The sequence below is a fragment of the Caretta caretta genome, chromosome 3 (genome assembly GCF_965140235.1).
Source record: "Caretta caretta isolate rCarCar2 chromosome 3, rCarCar1.hap1, whole genome shotgun sequence".
In the NCBI taxonomy this organism is placed as follows: domain Eukaryota; kingdom Metazoa; phylum Chordata; order Testudines; family Cheloniidae; genus Caretta; species Caretta caretta.
Window position 1 is genome coordinate 118,250,430 of NC_134208.1, and position 22,590 is coordinate 118,273,019.

The 22,590-nt window shown below is 42.9% G+C and overlaps 1 protein-coding gene across 3 annotated transcripts in view; it reads right to left on the reverse strand.

The window, feature by feature from the left end:
• Positions 1–22,294, reverse strand: part of CNKSR3 (CNKSR family member 3) — a 101,892-nt gene extending 79,598 nt beyond the window's left edge. The window contains exons 1-2 of one of the 3 annotated variants that reach the window (XM_048844185.2): positions 22,066–22,294; positions 20,020–20,263 (exon numbers count right to left, since the gene is read on the reverse strand). In XM_048844185.2, coding sequence (XP_048700142.1) covers positions 20,020–20,038 — 19 coding nt within the window. In that variant the 5' untranslated portion in view covers positions 20,039–20,263; positions 22,066–22,294. The remainder of the gene's footprint in view (positions 1–20,019; positions 20,264–22,065) is intronic. The other 2 variants (XM_048844184.2, XM_048844187.2) reach the window with 2 other exon arrangements.
• Positions 22,295–22,590: the final 296 nt, after the last annotated feature.

Below are 22,590 nucleotides of genomic sequence, written 5' to 3' on the forward strand. Positions count from 1 at the left end.
GGTTATTATTCCAAGTTCATTTCTTTTCTGGGGGTTGCCTTTAGTGTTAACTTGAACAACAAAACAATCATGAGCCTAAATTTCCTCCTGAGTCAGGCTTGTTCCTAGGATTTCTCCCTGCAGGACCCCTCCGTCAAGCTCCCTAAATCCTCTGCAGCAGAGACAGACTTCAGCCAAATATGAGATTTAACAAGAGCCACCTGCCACTGGGTCAACAAAAATTGCTCTGTAGCTGACTCCAAGCCCTCCATCAATATGCAAGGTTCTAGAACCTGCCATGCTGTTACCGGTCTATTTACATTTTACCATGCTGGAAAAGCATATTAAACCACACCACAACACTGCAATAGTTTATGTCGACAAAAGCAAAATGGAATGGTGCAATACACTATATTGATAAGTTTGAGATGCTAAAACATGTAGTATGTGGTGTTACACCCCATTTCTTAATAGAAATATGGTTATGATATGAATACGACATAACTAAGATATACTTTATGCAAGATGGCTCACGTAAGGTATCACTGGAAAGGTTATGATTTACTGAATGTGATTATCCAATTCATATGCACGTATCATTTCTGTATCTAAAAAGTTAGGAATATTGACTATGTAACAACTACAACTGTGTGTGTACTTGCAGAAACACCCATCAGACAGTAGGACAATAGAACTCTGAAGATACTAATCTCCCACCTTCTCAAGGTGCTTCCTGGAATGCTGCATTGACACTACAAGGTCAGGTGATAGCGTCACCTGATGAAAAATACCCCCTTGGATTCTGCTGGTATTTTCCCACTCTACGGGGGATGGGGATCAAACAAAGGATTTCTGCCTTTTCCTTTTTAAGGGCTGGGGAGGGGGCTGATCTGGACTCTTATCCATTGCCTATCCAAGAAGGAGTACTGATGAAAGCACCTGAAAGGAAAGGTAGGGGTGAGTCCAGACTGAGACAGGGGTCCAGTCTGTTTGAAGAAATAACTGGAATATTAAGCTACTGAAACTCTGAAACTTACCTAAAATAATATTTAGGGTGAGAAAATACATTTTGTAACCTGTTTCTTTGGTGAATCAAGCTTAGTTTGCGTGTTTGTTTTATTTGCTTGGTAATCTGCTTTGCTCTGTTTGCTATCCCTTATAATCACTTAAAATCTGTCTTTTGTAGTTAAACAAATTTATTTCTTGTTTATAACATAACCCAGTTTGTGTAATCCATATCGGACAGCGGGGGGGGGGGGCGGACAAGAAGCTGTGCATCTCTCTCTTCACATCGAGAGAGAGGGAGAATTTTTATGAGTTTGCGCTGTGCAGATCTTTCTAAACAGCGCAATACAATATACCTTTGGGTCTGCACTCCAAGGGAGGTGGGCACCTGAGTGCTGGAGCAAGTCCCTTAAGTGGAGTCTTCCAGAGCTGATCTCAGTGTCTGTGTCTTTCTGCAGCTGGGTGTAGCCCTCCCTGTGTGTGTGCTAGAGAAGGCTTAAGAGCCTGGCTCATCAACATAGGGTAAAAGTGGCCCAGGATGGCAGAACCGGTGAGCTCAATGGTATCCCAGTACATCAGGAGGCACCTTAAAGGGGGACAACCCCTCACAGTACGATTTAGCATCTACAGCATTAGAAATTTGATTTACTAGAATACCGTGTTTGATTCTGAGACCAAACAAGATCTGTACAAATCTTTCCTCATTCCCATATTTTTATAATTGCTTTAAAGAATTACCTACCTATCCTTTAATTATTCCATGTCATAAAGCCAAGGTGAGGCGCACACTGATTGTTACTTCCCAATATGGCCAAAGAACTTGCCTGCATACAAGCACATGTGCAATGCTGTTAACTGTAAGAAAGTTGACTGGTAGCATTGTGACTTTTATATGTTTAAAACACCAATTCATATCAAATATTTGGAAGCCTGGTCAATTTTACTTATGTGATCTGTACTTACTATTGTACTCAAACATTCTGTAGCACCACTTCATGCTTAAACATGTTATTTTGGCAACATTTATCATAGGAGTATTTTTCTTTAGTGGTGTGTGTTCTAGAGTCAGTGGGAGGCCAAAGTTTGCAGAAAATAGTCACTCAAACACAAACAAGGCAATCTCAAAAGGGTCAATCCTGCAAGATGCTGAGCACCTCTTGGGAATGCTCTCAAGGTAAGTGGAGGTTTCAGAAGTTAGCAATTTTGTATGAGAGCACAGCGGTTTTAAGCAATTTATACTGAAAAGCAGAATTAATTTTGGTAAAGCTGCAGCAGGTGTTTAGCAGAATTTACCAACTGTTAATATGCCGTAATTTCAACACATTTAATCCTTGGAAACCTGACAATGATACTGACCAATAAGAATTTAGTTGAATGTATAACATATACAGATAGGTCTGAGACACATGGACAGTCCATTCATCATCCAGCATTTCCTGCAGTAACCAAGTTCTATTAACTGAAGTATAACTAAGTTATCAGAAAAGTTCAGGATCTGGAAAGTAAATATTTATATGTGAATGACTACTGAACAAAAGGCCCCGAGCATGTCAGGCATGTGACTTGTCTACCGAGAGCTGGAATTCCTCTCCAATTAGACTGCCTTGGGATTTGTGTCAGTACAATTCTTACTGAGCTAAAACCTCTGCCATTTAAAAAAGAGTGGCCAATGTTACTACAATCACTATCTGATGCTTACATACCAAGTTGAGAAGAGCCTTAGAAATTAGAAATACAAGATTTGCATCACTTTTAAAACAGGTGGATTAAGAATATAAGAGTGTTCTCTAACAGGATACATTTTAAAACTACTTTTTAAAGCATACAACTGAAGGTATTTCACTGACTATATGTTTTTATCATGTCCAGGGATAGCCATGTTGCAACTAGTTCCACTTCTATGGCCAATTCTGTAGAACAGGCATGATTTTAGATATATCAGGGATTAAAATTAAACTCTGAAGGGGGTCCAAAGAATACCATCAAGGTGAAATGGAAAGCATTCAGAAAGTATACCAATACATTTTAGAATTAACAGAAACTTGATAGCACAAGATACCTGACATCATCTCTGTAGAGTAGGTCACCCTTGAATCTATTCAGCAGCTGCTTTCCTGCCTTTACACAGGCCAACTTGAGGTCTATCAATTAGTAATATTTCATCAGTCCTACGTGCAGTCAGGCTAAGTTCTTTCCACTCAACATTACCTGGTTGGCTTGGACACAATGTCACTCCTTATATACAGTATTATGGCAGCACCTAGAGGTCTAACACAAAGAAGAAGGAGGGTCCAGTGGTTAGGATGGTAGCCAGAGACTTAGGAGAGCCAGGTTCCACTTCCTCCTTTGCCAAAGCTGCTATAGGCACCAACTCCGTGGGTGCTCCAGGGCAGGAGCACCCATGGGGAAAAATTGGTGGGTGCTCTGCACCCACCGGCAGCTCCCTGCCCCGCCCAAGCTCACCTCCACTTCTCCTCTTCCCCTGAGCACTTGCAGCTCCGCTTCTCCCCCTAGCTCCCAGCACTTGCTGCGCGAAACAACTGTTTTGCAGCAGCAAGCGCTGGGAGGGAGTGGGGAGGAAGGGGAACGCAGCGCACCGGGAAGAGGCGGGGCCATGGCAGGAATTTGGGGGAAGGGGTCAGGATGGGGGGCAGGGGCAAACACCCACTGGTGCCTGGAAAAGTTGGCGCCTGTGCCTAGAGCAAGTTGCTTAGTTTCTGTCCCTCAGTTCCCTAGCTCTAAAATTAGGGCAATAGTCTTTCCCCAACTCACAGGGATATTGTCAGGATAAATACATTAAAGATTGTGAGGTGCTCACATGCTACGGTAATGGGGGACCATATAGATACCTACAATAGGATCTGGGCACTGTGCAAACACATAGATGACAGACACTGGTCCTGCCCCCAACGAGTTTGTTTGCAGAGTCTTTTAAAATCGTTACCTACTTTTTGGTGGGTTTACACACACACACACTAAACAATATGCCTCATATGCCAGCATCTCACCATTCACAGACAGATCACGCACATGCATATGCTCTGGTGGGTTACCACTGATGTCTGGGAAAGTGGTAAAGACACTGAAAAGACAGTAACAAGTATGAAAACCTCTCTCAAATATGACTAACAGGTCCTCACATCTTAGTGGCCTTAAGGTCAAAGGGCATATGCTATGCCACCACAGGCGCCACCCACCACCCCCCTCTCCTTGCCAGGCGATTATCTGTGCCATATTCAGGGCAGGGGCCTTATGTACTTGGCATTACTGTGGCCCTCCTCTCCCGCCCCCCCCCCCCCGCACTTATTTGCTTCCCCCACCCGCAACAATGGATGAGCCTCATCACCCAGGACAGAATGACATCATATGCGCTCTTAAATACAGTCAGATTACAGTTGATCATTAATCAGTGCCAGAAAGGAGAGGGGGGAAATTAAAAATATTGTTTTAGCTTTATTCATGTGTAGGTACCACCGAGGGAAGCTGCACTTCAGTGAGTCACACAAAATGCCTTCCAAAGGTTAATCTGTGGACTTGGTTTTCAAAATTATTATATTTTGATTATATATGGAGTTTGTTAATTTTTTATATATATTTACATATACTTAGATCTCATTAAAAGATACGCAATTGCTATTAAACACAAATATTTTAAGTCAGTCTTTTTACATCTAGCTGAGCATTCATCACAGGTGAAAGTATGCATCTGAGGGGGAGAGAGAGAGAGAGAATATATGCGTGTGTATACACACACAGACTACAACAGTACATCATGTCTTATTTCTTCTTTCCTCCAAAGTCCCTCTCTTATTTTCTTTAGGAATTTTTAAAAGTTCTGTTTGTGGTTTGTTATTATCACTTTAAAATTGACTTTTAACTACTACTATCTAGCGATTGAGCAACAGGAATTTTGTACTGGGGGTTTGGGAGGGGAAAGAAGGAAATTAAGCAATCAACAGATACAGTTCCTTAAAATCATTCTGAAAAAAGTTATCAGGTGAGCAAACTAATGGGTCAGTAGCACTGGTGAGCTCTTAAATCACCTCTGAAAATTCCATCTTTCATGTGTTTCATATTGTTGGTAAATGTATTAGCAATGCAGTTTTTTGATCTTTATATTGTTAGTTTGGGGCAGACAACAATTCTTTCAAATTTTATATCTTAACATTTTATAGTTAAGGTAATGGTTTGGGGAAAGCATAACTCCTTTTTCTCCTGAATATTTTTGGTAACAATCTCACACCAGAATTCAGATTTGTGCTTTTCACTGCGCTCTCGCTTGCTCTCCCCAGTTCATAAGCTGCCTCAGCCAAGCACCATCTCATCTTCCAAAAGGGGTCTCCCTGTATTGTTCCCACATTCTTAAGGCATGTCTGAACTTGTTCCTTCTTGCCTTCTAGAGTTCCTCGGGTGGGGAGTCCTACACAGAAATCTTATCGTTCCATGTGCCAAAGTAAATACTTTAAATGAGGATATTATTGAGCAGACAGTGTCAAGTTATCCATTCAGATACGCACTCCAACACAGTACCTCTTTTTGGGCAACGTGGCAGTAGCCAACTTTCAAACTAACTTTCCAAGATGCTGGCTGAAGCTGCAATACTACCTCTCTCCAGAAACCGACTAATTTAACAAAAGGCCCACACCAGCCATTCGAGAGCGGTGATGAGCAAACGAGGAGAGAGAATGATAATCTGATAAGTTTAAAATGGGAGTAAAATGTCATGTCTGTGAGTCACAACATATGCACACTCTGAACAACAACGGCAGCAACAGGAGTATCTTGGACCAGTGTTTAGCAGTGGAGGGTAGAGACCCTTTTGGGCTCCATAACCAACTGCCCTGTGCCCCAACTAACAAACCCAGACTGCTAATGCAACTTCAATCATCTAATGAGAGCCCTCTCTTGAGGGAGCCGCCTCACTGGCCTACTGTTGTCACAAGACAGTAGGGATGGGATGGGGGGACAGCCACACTCTTAGGCCTGCCCCTGCAGTCCCAAGCTGGCTGGGAAAGCGGAGCTGACATGTCCTTTAAACAAGCACAAGCTTCTGTCCTCGCAGGGCAAGATTTACCCTCATGCAAGAAGGGGAGGGGATGCATTGTGGAGCTGTTACATAAAAGGCTGATTGAAGTGAAGGAAATTTCACTCCTGTAGCATGGAGGTGGGTTTTCTGGGTGGCACAGCAGGAGGAGAATACAGGAACAAAATCCTATCCATTAATATTAGTGGTATGGCAACCCAGTCGTTACCCATTTTGTGCATGAAAGAGACAGAGGAATCAGGATCACGCTAGCATGGGTGCATGTTCTGCAATCTAATTCAATGGGAGGATCTGCCTTGTACCCTTGATGTACACCAAATTAAGAGTTTTTAATGGGATTCTTTCCGTTGATCAAGCAGCAACTGTAACAATGCTCGTTCTGGTGGGACCCAACTGAGGGGGCCAATTCAGGACAAATTCCTTAAAGCAGGGCAGTTACAGCCCAAGGCTGGGGTTTCTATGCACACCAAGGCAAACCAAACCAGCCAAACAGAGAAGACTTTGGTTTTACCCCACTGGCTAACCACAAGTCACACAAGCAATTCCCTTAGACACTCCAGTTTCCCAGTATCACCACCAGTGCCACTCGTTATGGGGACAAATGGTTGTGAAAACCAATACCCCAGTAAAAGAAAAAATGGCTCTCTTGATCCCAAAGGACCAAACCCCAGACCCAGATCAATATACAAGTTAGATCTTACCCACAAATCACGCTGTTGCCAATCCTTTAGAATCTAAAGGTTTAGTCATAAAAGGAAAAAGATATAGATGAGAGCTAGAATTGGTTAAATGGAATCAATTACATACAGTAATGGCAAAATTCTTGGCTCAGGCTTGCAGCAGTGACAGAATAAACTGCAGGTTCAAATTAAGCTTCTGGAGTACATCCACAGCTGGGATGGGTCCTTCAGTCCTTGGTTCAAAGCTTCAGTGTAGCAAAGTTCCTCCAGAGGTATGAATCAGGATTGAAGACAAGATGGAGGAGCCGCAGCAGCTTTTTAATAGTCTCTTGCCATGTGGTCTCTGCTTTCTTTGATCCAAAGACAAGCTGTCCATCACATGGCATGGAAAAACCTCAAGAGTTCTGTCCATAGGCATGTCCCTGCATACCTTGCTGAGTCACAAGGCGTGTCCGCCTTCTCTCAATGGGTCAATTCTATAGCTGATGGTCCTTAATGGGCCATCAAGCTGAGAGCTGACATCAACTTGTCTGGGGTGTCACCCAGAAGCACAGCATAAGTTTGAAATACAGGCAGTAGAGCGCCAATATTCATAACTTCAACTACAAAAATGATACACACATATAGCATAATCATAATCAGCAAACCATAACGTTGTCTCAGACACCTCATTTGATCCCCTTTATATAAGATTTGTTGCCACTACAGGACCTTGGTTGCAACAATGATCTATAGGTCCCAAATTATGTCAATAACGTCACACTCCCAACACAAAACTGATGTAGGAAGGGATGACACAAACATCACTGACTGCATCCCAAGAGCTCCCCATCCTTGTTTCTGTCTTACTACAGCTAGTATTGGATTAGAAGCCGTATCAGTGTATAACAGAAATGGTTTATCAAAGTTATGTTCAATAACATGAGTGAATCTCTTTACAAACTCAAGGTAAAACTTGATTAGAACAATAGTGGATTGGATCTGCTTTCGCAGCATAGTTCCTGTATGTCTCATGTGATCTTGCCGAGAGCTAAAGAACTTAGATACTTTATTCGTACAAGCTCTGGCAAATGTGTGGAACCTAACTAACATCAAGTCAATGTAGATATTAATGTTGTCCATAGTATAGGAATCTTGGCAGTTAGCCATAGAAGCAATATGGCAGTGTGCCTCAGTTTCCCTTTTCATACAGCACATCTGTATGAAAGTCTGGAGTGTCCTTTCCCTTTGAAGATGCACTAACAGCAACTGTGCTTTCAGGCACCAGTTTAGGTCCAGCTAACTGCAGGTATAAACAAAGCACTAAGAATGTGCCAATGGGAGAAAACCATCTTCATGTAAAGGGATTTATGAGTAATTACACTGACACATACCCTGCTGTTTGGTGCAGTAGGATAGGACACATTACTCCACAGCCTGATTCAGTACACAGCTAAGTGAACCATACAAGTGTAGTTTTAGCCATTGTCAAATCACTAACTCATAGCTTCCAAGTTTTGTCCAGAATTGTGCGTGACATTTAACGCAAGTTAGCTCATTTACGTGTGTGCAGATAGCTTGCCTATAATCATACACATCAGTCTTGAAAACATTGTTGATTTAGTGCCAGGGCAAGGAGTCAAGATGACACCAGATTTCCCTTGCAACGCTCCTCCACCTGGGCAGGGAGCACATGTGGGCACCCCACTTAAGAGATGGGCAGGGGAAGGTCTATGGGAAGCCTCAGCTAATCAGAGGATTGGACGGGGAACAGTTGCTGGGTGGGAGGGAAGCATGACCCAGCATTAAGAGTGCTAACCTGGGAATCAGGAGACTCATTCAATTCACAACTATACTCTCAGCCCAGCAGAAGCAGCTGTTCTATCTCGGGGCTTCTCCTTCTGCCCCTCCACCCCCACGAACATGATACAGTTCTGTGGTGACCTAGAATCCTATTTTCGACGTCTCCGTCTCAAGGAATATTTCCAAAATACCTCTGAACAACATACTAATCCACAGAGGTCTCCCTGCCAACACTACAGAAAGAGGGATTCTAGATGGACTCCTCCTGAAGGTCGAAACAGCAGACTGGACTTCTACATAGAGTGCTTCCGCCGACGTGCACGGGCTGAAATTGTGGAAAAGCAGCATCACTTGCCCCATAACCTCAGCCATGCGGAACGCAATGCCATCCACAGCCTCAGAAACAACTCTGACATCATAATCAAAAAGGCTGACAAAGGAGGTGCTGTTGTCATTATGAATAGGTCAGAATATAAACAAGAGGCTGCTCGGCAGCTCTCCAACACCACTTTCTACAAGCCATTACCCTATGATCCCACTGAGAGTTACCAAAAGCAACTACAGCATTTGCTCAAGAAACTTCCTGAAAAAGCACAAGATCAAATCCGCACAGACACACCCCTGGAACCCCGACCTGGGATATTCTATCTACTACCCAAGATCCATAAACCTGGAAATCCTGGGCGCCCCATCATCTCAGGCATTGGCACCCTGACAGCAGGATTGTCTGGCTATGTAGACTCCCTCCTCAGGCCCTACGCTACCAGCACTCCCAGCTACCTTCGAGACACCACTGACTTCCTGAGGAAACTTCAATCCATCGGTGATCTTCCTGATAACACCATCCTGGCTACTATGGATGTAGAAGCCCTCTACACCAACATTCCACACAAAGATGGACTACAAGCCGTCAAGAACACTATCCCTGATAATGTCACGGCTAACCTGGTGGCTGAACTTTGTGACTTTGTCCTTACCCATAACTATTTCACATTTGGGGACAATGTATACCTTCAGATCAGCGGCACTGCTATGGGTACCCGCATGGCCCCACAGTATGCCAACATTTTTATGGCTGATTTAGAACAACGCTTCCTCAGCTCTCGTCCCCTAAAGCCCCTACTCTACTTGCGCTATATTGATGACATCTTCATCATCTGGACCCATGGAAAAGAACCTCTTGAGGAATTCCACCATGATTTCAACAATTTCCATCCCACCACCAACCTCAGCCTGGTCCAGTCCACACAAGAGATCCACTTCCTGGACACTACAGTGCTAATAAACAATGGCCACATAAACACCACCCTATACCGGAAACCTACTGACCGCTATTCCTACCTGCATGCCTCCAGCTTTCACCCTGACCACACCACACGATCCATCGTCTACAGCCAAGCTCTGCGATACAACCGCATTTGCTCCAACCCCTCAGACAGAGGCAAACACCTACAAGATCTCTGTCAAGCTTTCTTACAACTACAATACCCACCTGCAGAAGTAAAGAAACAAATTGATAGAGCCAGAAGAGTTCCCAGAAGTTACCTACTATAGGACAGGCCTAACAAAGAAAATAACAGAAAGCCACTAGCGGTCACCTTCAGCCCCCAACTAAAACCCCTCCAACGCATTATTAAGGATCTACAACCTATCCTAAAGGATGACCCAACACTCTCACAAGTCTTGGGAGACAGGCCAGTCCTTGCCTACAGACAGCCCCGCAACCTGAAGCAAATACTCACCAACAACCACATACCACACAACAGAACCACTAACCCAGGAACTTATCCTTGCAACAAAGCCCGTTGCCAATTGTGCCCACATATCTATTCAGGGGACACCATCATAGGGCCTAATCACATCAGCCACACTATCAGAGGCTCGTTCACCTGCACATCCACCAATGTGATATATGCCATCATGTGCCAGCAATGCCCCTCTGCCATGTACATTGGTCAAACTGGACAGTCTCTACGTAAAAGAATAAATGGACACAAATCAGATGTCAAGAATTATAACATTCATAAACCAGTCGGAGAACACTTCAATCTCTCTGGTCACGCAATCACAGACATGAAGGTCGCTATCTTAAAACAAAAAAACTTCAAATCCAGACTCCAGCGAGAAACTGCTGAATTGGAATTCATTTGCAAATTGGATACTATTAATTTAGGCTTAAATAGAGACTGGGAGTGGCTAAGTCATTATGCAAGGTAGCCTGTTTCCTCTTGTTTTTTCCTACCCCCCCCCCCCCCAGATGTTCTGGTTTAACTTGGATTTAAACTTGGAGAGTGGTCAGTTTAGATGAGCTATTACCAGCAGGAGAGTGAGTTTGTGTGTGTATGGGGGTGGGGAGGATGTGAGAAAACCTGGATTGGTGCAGGAAATAGCCCGACTTGATTATGTAAAGAGTTGTCACTTTGGATGGGCTAGCACCAGCAGGAGAGTGAATTTGTGTGTGGGGGGTGGAGGGTGAGAAAACCTGGATTTGTGCTGGAAATGGCCCACCTGTTGATCACTTTAGATAAGCTATTACCAGCAGGACAGTGGGGTGGGAGGAGGTATTGTTTCATATTCTCTGTGTGTATATAAAGTCTGCTGCAGTTTCCACGGTATACATCTGATGAAGTGAGCTGTAGCTCACAAAAGCTCATGCTCAAATAAATTGGTTAGTCTCTAAGGTGCCACAAGTACTCCTTTTCTTTTTGCTTTTTCAAAGACTTCCTCTGTCACCTCAGGCAGGTTACTTAGGCTATGTCTACACTATCTCTTTTGTTAGTATAACTTATGTCACTAAGGGGTGTGAAGAAGAAAAAAAAACAAAACACACTCCTGAGCAATGTAAGTTACACAGAAAGAAGCACTGGTGTGAATAGTGCTATGTCTGTGGAAGACACTCTCTCACTGAGATCGCTCGTCACTCATTGGGGGTGGTATAATTATGTTGATGGGAGAGCTTTCTCATCAGCATAAAGCGGCTACAGTTGCATCAGTACAGCTGTGCCACACTATAAACTCTCTAGTGTACACATGGCCTTAGTCTCTATGAGCCTCAATTCCCCATTTGTAAAATGGGGATAACACCATTGCCCTACTTCACAGGGATGATGAGAATAACTACATTAGAAAAATCACATAGCCCAACTGCAGAGGAATGGTTCAAAAAGTATGGGAGGTGGTGGCTATGGAAAAATGGAACCCACCAATTACATACCCAGCAAAACAAACAGAACAAATAGATACTTGGTTACCTTTTATTCAATACTCAAGGTACATTCACCTGAAAAAAAAAAAAAAAAAAACACCACACACACCAGCACCAGCATGCTGTCCCATTATTTTGACTAGTATGTTAAAAGATCTATCAGAGATTTCACTCAATTTAATAAAAATCATAGGCATAGTTTGACTTCTATATTTGGGAAGGCAAGGGGCTTAATACTATTAATAATAGGCATAGGTCTAACTTCTGGATTTACTGATTGTTAGCGGTACTTAAATTACAGTGTACTTGAAATCACAAATACAGTTTACGTTCATTATTTAATCACCCTTTTTTTGTTTTAAACTTAATTATTTGCCATGTCTACCAGCTGCCACTTAAAAATCAACATTAGCATAAAAACAAATTCTTGAATAAACGGAACCGAGCACTTTCATGTAACTATGAATAATGTCTCCCTGGTTTTAGAGATACATGAACATGCAATGCACACAAACAAATCCATCGCTAAAGTCTGTCCCCTTTGCCCATCTGCCTAAGCACACTGCATTCACATTTAACCTTCTCTGTCACGGTTAGTCTCTAAGGTGCCACAAGTACTCCTTTTCTTTTTGCGGATACAGACTAACATGGCTGCTACTCTGAAATCTGTTCACTCTGTCACTCTCCTGGACTTGATGCAGTCAATGCTGTACACTATTCAGATGCTTGGGAGCAGCTCAGAGCTGTGTTCACTTTCTTACAATGTTACCGGTGCTGATTAGAATGTCTAGATGCCTGTGTTTCTGGGGCAAGTCTCTTACTTTATAGGCTAGTAAAACTGAAACGGCCCCAAGCTGGAGCTCTGCTGTAAGCATCAGGTGCTGCTCTCCTGCCCTCCCCTTAGCAACCCAGGTGGGGAAACTGACCTGGACACACAGAGCACCTGGCAACATCACTGCTCACAACCCACCCCCTGAATATTCTTCTGCAGGGAGAAAACAGGGCCAAATAGAAGGGAGAAATCTGCCTCCACCCCCATGCGTCGTATCCATTTGGGGGAGGGGGCGATGCCCCTGCATAAGCCTCACAATCTCTGCCCGTGATAAAAATCACTAGAGATGACATCACAGGTGTTGAAAGGATGCACACTCTGTAACAGGGTAATGCCTGTTCTATGGAAAGATCTGATGAGTTACTATATAATGGCTCTAAACAAAAGCTCAGTTGTAATTACTGTTTTGTTTCTGATATTTACATACCAAGGATTTGTGAATTTCAGTACTTCCTAAACAAACAGTTTAAAAAAGAAAAAGAAATCATAAGGAGCTCAGATACTATGACAATTGGGGCCATGTAAGTACTTTAGATGGATAATGGGTTGCTTCAAGGCAGCCTATTTTAGCTCTTGGTCCCATAACTGCTTCCCATTTCTCCTGCTTAAGCCAACTCCTTGCCACCCCACTGCTCCATGTAGCTGGGATCAGCAGGGGGAGAACAGTCAGAGAAGGAGACGGAGAAGCTGATTTCTCAGCAAGAAGAATAGTACCCTTAGTGGTGAGCAAGCTGACCTGCAACCCATATTCTCCTGCTTGCCTACAGCCCAGGAAAGCAGAACATCTAAGATGTGGGAAACAGTGAGGGGTGGCCTGGAGGACAGGCCTTCAAATCAGGTCAGGTAACACCATTATGAATATTAAATACAATAATTATTGATTCATTAAGTCAATGAACAGGGCCATTATTTGGATTAATTCATTAATACTTGTAACCTGTGATGTTTCCTTATCTATGCAAGTTCTATTGCAACAAGAAAATGCAACAGACAAAGAAAACTGAGTGGCTGCCTGATATTTTGGGAGAGGAATTGAGGTCAAGTCACTTCTTTTGAACTTCCCTGAAGTTTAGGATTATTGGTTACTAGTAGTCATCTGTTTTTGTTTCCTGGGGGCAGCACACCTGCAAGTAAACAGCTCACTCCAGACGGGCCCAGGGACTGTGATATTTAAAAAAAAACCTTAAAACATGATTACAAAACTGTAGGAATTCTCTATATACATGTACATACACCCCTCCCATAAATGCAGTTCAAAAGGGTGTCATCTTTTGCAGTAAAAGAGGTAAAAGTAGAAACTCTTGTTTTCAGCCAAGATTGTGACAACATTGACAGCATGTTGTCCAGTACACACTATGGGTTTTCAGTAGCCCATGCAATGTGCCAGGCACTGTACAAGCATAAGGAAGTATGGTCCTTGCCCTAGAAAGATTTACATTCTAAAAGTGACCAGCTTTCTTCTACTCTGGAAAAAACATCAAGTAAAAACGTAAAGCAAGAGCCCATCACTAACTAGCAAGCACCCGTTTTTAAAACAGGAACAAGGCTTCCCCTACGTCAACTCCAGATAAAATAATAGATACAGAAGATTTCCTGTCACTGAAAAGCTTTTCAGAGGGAAAAGCTATGACTTGGGTTTATTTACTTATCTCTGCTTTTGGGCAATTTACAGGGGTCTCTCTCAACTAAGACACTTGACATCTCCAGTAAGCTAAAATTGAGCACACATCTTTGAATCCCAAAACACTTAAACACACTGTCATCACTCCACATATTTCCACCCACAAGTAGTATTTACATTGTTTCTTTTTAAAAAAGTTTATAATCAACTTTCTAATAAGTCACTCTTGCTTTAAAGTTTAACAGGTTTTTTTAAGTAACCTGATGGAATATTGTCTGTAGGCTTCTGATCCTTGGTTGAAATAGTTTGATCAGCCATGTAACGTAAAAGTAATCAGACAGAACTGACTGTGTACACTCACATTAAAAAAAAAACAAAAAAAAAAAACACTCATTCATGGAACTCCTGAGCTGTTCAAGAAATTGCAACACAGCAAAATCTGAAAATATGAGCTAAACATACGAACGTTTACTTCATACTTCAGTTGTTTTTTGGTACACATTCACTGATCTCGGTGGATGTAAATGAATAAAACTTTAAAAAAAACAGTAATAGAAACTGGTTGTGCAACTTTAAAAAAAAAAATTGTCAGTTTCAATCCAGATAAGTGATTGTCATAAATATAAAGGAAAGGGAAACCACCTCTCTCTGTACAGTGCTATAAAATCCCTCCTGGCCAGAGGCAAAATCCTTTCACCTGTAAAGGGTTAAGAAGCTAAGGTAACCCCGCTGGCACCTGACCCAAAATGGCCAATGAGGGGACAAGATTCTTTCAAATCTGGAGGGGGAGGAACAAAGGGTTTGGTCTGTGTGATGCTTTTGCTGGGAACAGATCAGGAACGCAAGCCTTACAGCTCCTGTAAAGTTAATAAAAGTAATCTAGCTAGAAAATGCATTAGCTTTTGTTTTGTTTAATGGCTCGTAAAATAAACTGTGCTGGAGGGAATGTGTATTCCTGTTTTTGTGTCTTTCTGTAACTTAAGGTTTTGCCTAGAGGGATTCTCTAGGTTTTGAATCTGATTACCCTGTAAGGTATTTACCATCCTGATTTTACAGAGGTGATTCTTTTACCTTTTCTTTAATTAAAATTCTTTTTTTAAGAACCTGATTGCTTTTTCATTGTTCTTAAGATCCAAGGGTTTGGGTCTGTGTTCACCTGTACCAATTGGTGAGGATTATCATCAAGCCTTCCCCAGGAAAGAGGGTGTGGGGCGGGGGGGATATTTTGGGGGGAAGACATCTCCAAGTGGGCTCTTTCCCTATTCTTTGTTTAAAATGCTTAGTGGTGGCAGCATATTGTTCAAGGACAAGACAAAGCTTGTACCTTGGGGAAGTTTTTAACCTATGCTGGTAAGAATTAGCTTAGGGGGGTCTTTCATGCACTAGAGGTCTTTCTGTACCCTAGAGTTCAGAGTGGGGAAGGAACCTTGACAGTGATCTGTTAAATATTTTCAACTGTCGCTAACAGAGCATTTACTGGCTGGCTCTATTCATAATTTCAATAGACAGAAAAAGCATCCATTCAAAGCCATTTCCTGGTCTATTACGCAAAACATCTTTAGAAATAATTGTAAACATGAAAAACAAAAATTCTTCTGCAGCCCAATTAGAGGTAACTTTCAAGTCAGAAGAATGGAGATGCAAGTACTTATCTATAATCCCCACAATATTGTGCTTAAAGTTATTTGGTGCCTTACAACATTATTCAGTTTTCCCAAAAGAGCATTACAAAAAGTGAGGACTTAGAGCAGTTGGGTGCCCATGTGCCATTCATACTTGTTCCAGCTATGGTTTTCAACTGAATAGCATAAACAATTGTGATACAATTGACCTTTTCCAAGTTGTATAAGTTAAGCAACATAAAACAGAAAGAGCTTTAAATAGTCAAGAAGAGCCTCTCAAGATGAATTGCTGCTAACTAGTAAGAAAATAGAAAAAAAAATGGGGAAATGCATTAAGACATTTAGCACAAATGTATTTACAGGCACCATTAACAAAAATCAGAGTAGTTTATGACATACCAGAGGGCAGAAGCCAATGATACCCATGAGTAGATGCACAGAGTAACTAAACCTGAAGCGGCAGTAAAAGAATGAGATGTCATCTTGGTTCAGGGCTACCTGAGTCCAGAATTGTAACATAGAATCCATTTTGTAATATAACAGAGATACACAATGAAAAGGTCTACACTCCAGTATAATTTCACACTATCTTTGCTGTATGCAGTTTGGTTTGAAGTCACAACTAATATAGACATGTCAACAGCTAGACAAGAACATGGCTGTAGAGAACAAAAGAAATATAGATGAAATTCCTTTCTGTTTCAGGAAGAAGTAATGGCAACTATGCTGCTTTTACACAAAAGAGAATCATACCATTAAAAAAAAAAGTCAGAAAAGAACAAAGCTACATTCTTCCCTATCAACATTTTTTCTGAAGAATGAACACAAAATGGCTAAGGTCGGATCAGAGGCCTCCGGGAACTTGTCTACAGAGGGAAATTTACTAGAATAAAATCACACTGTTATAGTTGTACCGTATAACTCCCCACATGAACAGTCTTATTCCAGAATAAGTGTCCACACAAGCGCCATTCTAGTGTAACTATAGTGGTATGATTATGCCAGTGAACTCTCCTGGTAACTAGGTGGAATCTATCCCAGACTGGCAGAGACTAAGGGTATGCCTTCACTGCACAGCTCTCTCAGTCATCAGTACCCAGGTTGACCTACCTTGAGTGACAGCAACCACACTGCAAAGCTATAGCCATGTGCTTCCACGCAGGTGCTGCACTCACTCACCTGAGGGCGCTAGGACTCCTCGCATCATTTCCCACAGTTTTTAGGGCTGCAATTGAATCACGCTAGGATTCTTTCACAGTGAATAGTGGTAGAACTTGGCCGTCCTTCTGAGCACACGGGGAAATTGCGGGAAGGCATTGGAGGACAATCGGCACTTGAGTGGTTCAGCCTGTGCCCACATTGCAAAGTGGGCAGGTTACAGTTGGAGCATAAGCAGTACTTTGAATAGCCTATGACAGACCAACTACCCTTGGTATAAAAACAACAACACACTTGGGTGAGAGGATGTGTTTACCAACAGGACTCAGGTTAAGGACAATACCTAAGAGCATGAAATGGATTCTGCAGTGAAGCCCTGAGAGTGAAATCCTCAGTTCCCTTGAAGTCAATGGTTAAACTCCCATCAACTTCAGTGGAACCAGAATTCACTCTTGTCTAATAGCTGGTCAAACATCATATGTAAGATAGGTTGTTGACCTCAGTACAGTCAGTCAGTTTCCAGTAAACAGGTGACCACACGACAACTGGCATGACTCTTCCTAGCGGTCTCTAGGTCACTAGGCCTTTTGAATCACTATAGACAATGAAGTACGCTCTCACTGCTAAAGGTGGGCCCCAGAATGGGGTTGAGGTAAATTTGTGGGTCAGTGCAGAAAAGCTTGCCAGCCACTCTGGACTTTTTCCTGTAAGCAGAGGAGAGCAGTCCGAAGCACTGTTCTCACTGGGGCCAGTAAGCATGCTCCAAACAGTTTTCAGACACTATAAGAAAACACAAAAGTAACATGGTTTTCACCTCTCGTTACAAATACTCAGAAACATCACTATAGACTTGTCAGACGGTAGTCTGGAGCACAGCTCAGAGAAAAATTCTGTGCACATTGAACAATGAAGCCATGACAAAGACATGTATCAAACGTTATTTCCAAACAAGTTTAGCTAGCTAGCATGGTTCTGCTTTTACTGTCCAGTAATGTCAATTCAGCCCACTTTAATCACAAAAACGTATTTATATTAATACACTTGTCCAGGAAAATCATGGAGTACTAGTCTGAATCAACAAGCAGCAGCAAGTGACAGTAACTAGTCTATATCAGTTGTTAGACTTTGATGACCAACAACAAGGCCCTACACAAAAACTGTGTATGCCTAAAGCCCATATTCAAATTAAATTTAAACCCTGTAATATAAGCTTCTATATGATTATCTCTTAGGCCAACAGTTAGCTTGTCAATAAATCCAAGTACAAAAGCCAGAAAACATACGCTAGCCACACTTCTTGCCCCCCCAAAAAAAGAAAGTCAAATTTGCTTAAACTAAGTGCCTCTACTGATACTTCTACTAAAAGCTTTGTTTGGTTGTTTTGTTGAATTTCTTTTAAAAGGAGAAAGGAACTCCAGAAGTTCTGCTCTAGAAGAATTAGAAGCTGATGAGGCTTTAGTAGTAAAGAAAACCTCTTTTACAACCTCCTGTTGAGCTTCCAAATGGGTTAGCCAGATCCAAATGGTTATTCCCCACATTTTCTAAAAAGTGTCTAACAGGAATGCACCAGTATCTGCAAACCTGAATCCTCCACTCAGAACTGTCATCCCCCATTGCATCTATTTATACCATTTTGTCAGGATTCATCTCAATGCCATCACAGTTCTGAGTACAGGTAGAACAGAGCACCAACACACAGGAAGTTTTTCCCTCAAAAAGCATGGTCTGTTCAGCTATGCTGAAGATTATCTTAGCTATTGCTCAGGGCACACATATACTCAAACAAATGCTACAGGGTATTCCGTTTATAGATTCGACGGGTATCATTGCTGTTTGTTTGTAAGCATCTTTTATTTTTATTAATTTTAATTTCCCACAACTGTGAAAGTTTTGGCAAGTCAGACAATTATTTAATGAGAACAGACACGGTGATTCAAAATGTTTAACCTTTATAACCATTAACACACAAACTGTCAACATCACATGTCAAAATATATAAAGTATACTTAAATCAAATGCTAATAAGTTCTCAGGCAAAGTAAGAAAAATGTTGCTTATCTATACATTTTGATTGACAGAAATATTTTTCATCAGTTTGAGCGTACAGTGAAGTTGATGTTTACTGACATTTACTGATAAAAATCTAATCCTTCCAAACCTAGTTATAGGCTTGGAGGGTTCTTTTGTGTGCATGCTGTAATTAGAAAACAGTCCTAGAAAACTAGGCTTTTTTAGCTATAGTAGTCACAGGATAAAACTTAAAATATTGATCTTTGGTCAGAAATAAAATCTGACAGTGGTGGGCTGAAAGGCAGACTTATTCTGGATTAAAAATTAAACATGAAACATTGTGCCAACATGGCTATTACCCAGTTATTTACAGGCTTTTAAGTTACAATTCTGACATTCAGATGCAATGACAGAAGTTAACGTGTACCCATAAAGAAACACTTTTTCCCTGCCTATTTCCTTATTACAAAATTGTCATGCATGGAGTGGTACCAGAAGGAGATTTCTGTTGTGAAGCTAAGAGGTCAAATTCACACTGTGAAACTGGAAATCAACGACAGAGTCTTTAATTTATTCACTCCTATGAGCCTCTTCGTTTCAAAGCACACGTGTCTTAGTGTCAATCAGATGATTGAACTGCAACCAGGCCTTGATTATTCTGTGTCATACTAATTGAGAGCCCAAGTAAAGAGTGACCTGTTAAAAGGAATAGACAAGCTAAAATAAATTATGCAAGAAAACAAACCAAGTTTACGAAAGGCATACAATAAAACCTTTTCAAATGATTAGCAGATTTATCCCTTTATCAAGTAAGGCAATAAATTTGAATGCTAAGATAAAATGCAGGAGAGACAGACTAGTAAGAGGAAAGAATGTGTTAGGTAAATATTCCATGTGACAAAGCAAGATATATTTCCTTTTAAATCAACACCACTGAAAGAAACAGATCTTTCTATGGAAGTTATTTGTGTTGTGAAGTTATGCATTACATCACATTTCTACAGCATTCTCTTTCATAGAGGCTGCTTGCATGCCCTGTCATCGTAAGTGCTGTAGCATTCTTACATGAGTTCAGACTTACAAATGCTGAAATTACCCATGTCATCCAATAACAAAACAGTAGCATGGCTTCCAAATCTGCTTGCTCTTCAGACAAAGTTGCCAAGAACTGACCACAGCTATGCAGCTCAATCAGCATTAAGATGCTTAAGTGAGGGCTTCTGATCAATGGGAAACTTTCTCTTCACAGGGACAGTAATCATAGCTTCAAGTCAGCGTGATGCCAACAGAACATTTTGATCCATCTTACTATATCCAAGTGAACCCTGTAATAAAATGTATAAACTCTCAAAAAGATGCAAATGATAGGATGCAGGAAATGAAGCTCTCACCCAATTCTTAATCATTTTCCTCTCTGTGTAGCATATTGCAATGTACAACAGCAGCTCGTAAAATACTCTATGGTGTGACAAAATTTCTGTCTTTAATAAATGGATCATAAAGTAAGTCAAACTAGAGCTGCCAGGATTCGACTACTAAAAAAAAAAAAAAACACAGATATTAATACTCTAAAGCTGCCTTTCCAAAACAGTGTTGCCAGGAGGTTAGAGACGATCACACATAAAAATCCAGAGTGATCACAAAGTTATGGCATCTTGCATCTGCAAACACATAATGCAACCGAACAGCCCTGACCTCTCCAGGTGCCTGCTTCCCCATCCTCCAGAAAAAAAAAACTTGCCCATTTGTTCAGCTTTGAAGATGCTCTGCACTCTTTTCAAATGCAACAGCTACACTGAAGCTTCCCACAGCTATGTCAACACGCTGTGGAAGCCTCAAAATGGGGTGGGAAACTTTGGTGGATAAATGAGAGATGGGTGCTATAGTCACAGAATCTGGAGCTCAGCATTCCAATCCCAGCTCTAACACTAACTCCGTTAGTTTCTCCATCTGTAAAATGGGGTTAATAATTCTTGCTTACTAGAGCTGGTTGCAGTTTTCCAGCAAAGTTATACAAATGGCATGCCTTTTTTGAGAGTAATTGGCTTTGTTTAGAACTTTGCAGAATGAGTAACATAATACCTGTAATATTCTTTGAAAATAACTGCATTACTGATTATGCAAATAGACTGGGCAATATGACCACAAGTGAAATGGACAAAGGGACTGAGCACTGGACAGAATTCAATTAAAGAAGAACCCACACGAAGTACCATGGAGCTCTCAATCCCAACCCAAAGCAAAGTTATCCAGGTCAAAAATGTACTCCTCTCCAAAAGGTAATACTATAACTTTGCTGGTTTCTGAACTATGGAGCTAGGAGACCAAAGTCACCTAAGTGGATGGGAAATCTCCCGGCAAACTGCCAGGTTTCCAGCAGGATTCTGGAAATCCTAAACAAGTAATGCCAAGCTTACACGCGCTCATGGAAAATAACTTTTCCTGCCCAGGAGACTGACTGACTTGGAATCAACATCAAATACATCCTTCAAGTTGGAACGTTGGGACATTTTATCAGCTCCTCTCCTCCCTTGGGGAGTTGAATGGCTCAAAGCAGGACTGCTGCTATTTAGCCAGGCATTCAGGAGCCCTACGATTCCAGAGTGTGTTATTTAATGAGCATTTCAGGGATCTTCAAAAGGATCACACGAGAGTCACGGTACGCCCCTGATGGCCAAGCACCAACAACGGGCGCGTTGCACAGAGACCAGCAGGAGGCCGGAGCTGTGCAGCACGAGCACTTGTATATACAAAAGCAGGAGGCGGCGAGAACTACTAACATTAACTCCACAGCCGCGGCTCCCCCCGCAAGCCGCAAAACAACATGTCCGGAGGCGCGGTGTTCGCTTGCGGCGAGTCCCGGGAAGGGGACGGCACAGAGCTGGGGAGTCAGCAGGCGGCCGAGCTTCGCAAAGCGCGTGGAAGGGGAAGAGTGGGAGCTTGTTCGGCAGCGCCCCACGTCCCCGGCAGAAACAGGGGGGTGGCGGGACACGGCGAGTCCCCTCCAGGCAGCTGTTCCCTGACCCAGAAAGTTTGTGCCCACCACAGGGGGCGCGCGGGGGACCCCTGGCTGCGAGCCCCGGCGGCTCCCCTGAGCGGGACGAGCCCGGCTGAGTCGCCCTCTTACCTTTGGTCCAGTCCACGACTTGCTTTGGGCTCCACTTGGTAACCGGCTCCATGCTGGGCGCTCTCCCGCCGGGCTGAGCCGCGCCCCAAAGGTCCCTGCCGGGAAGCCTGCGCCAGCGGGGCACGCTCAACCCAGCCACTTGTCCCGCTCTCCCTCCTTCGCCCACAGACTCCCCTTTCAAGCGCCCATCCCCGCTCCCCGGCTGGGCGGGCTGCCCCCGCTGCAGCAGCTCCGCCCGCCTCCTGCGGGCTCCTCCCCCACGTGCTTCCCCCGTCTCTGCCGCGCGTCCCGGCCCCGCCCTCTGCCTGGCCGCGCACCATCCCCCGGTGCTCGGCTCTGCCCCTTCTCCTCTCCCGGCTTCGCAGGCTGCGCCCAGTGGAGGCGGGCCGGGAGCGGCTCGGCGGCTCAGGTTGCGTGTGCAGCTGTTTCCAGCCCAAGCGGGGGCTGAAGCGAAACTGCTGGGCCGGGCCGGGCCGGCGCTGTCTGCTCCCCGCCCGCCGGCGCCCACGCGCACTCCGCAGCCGC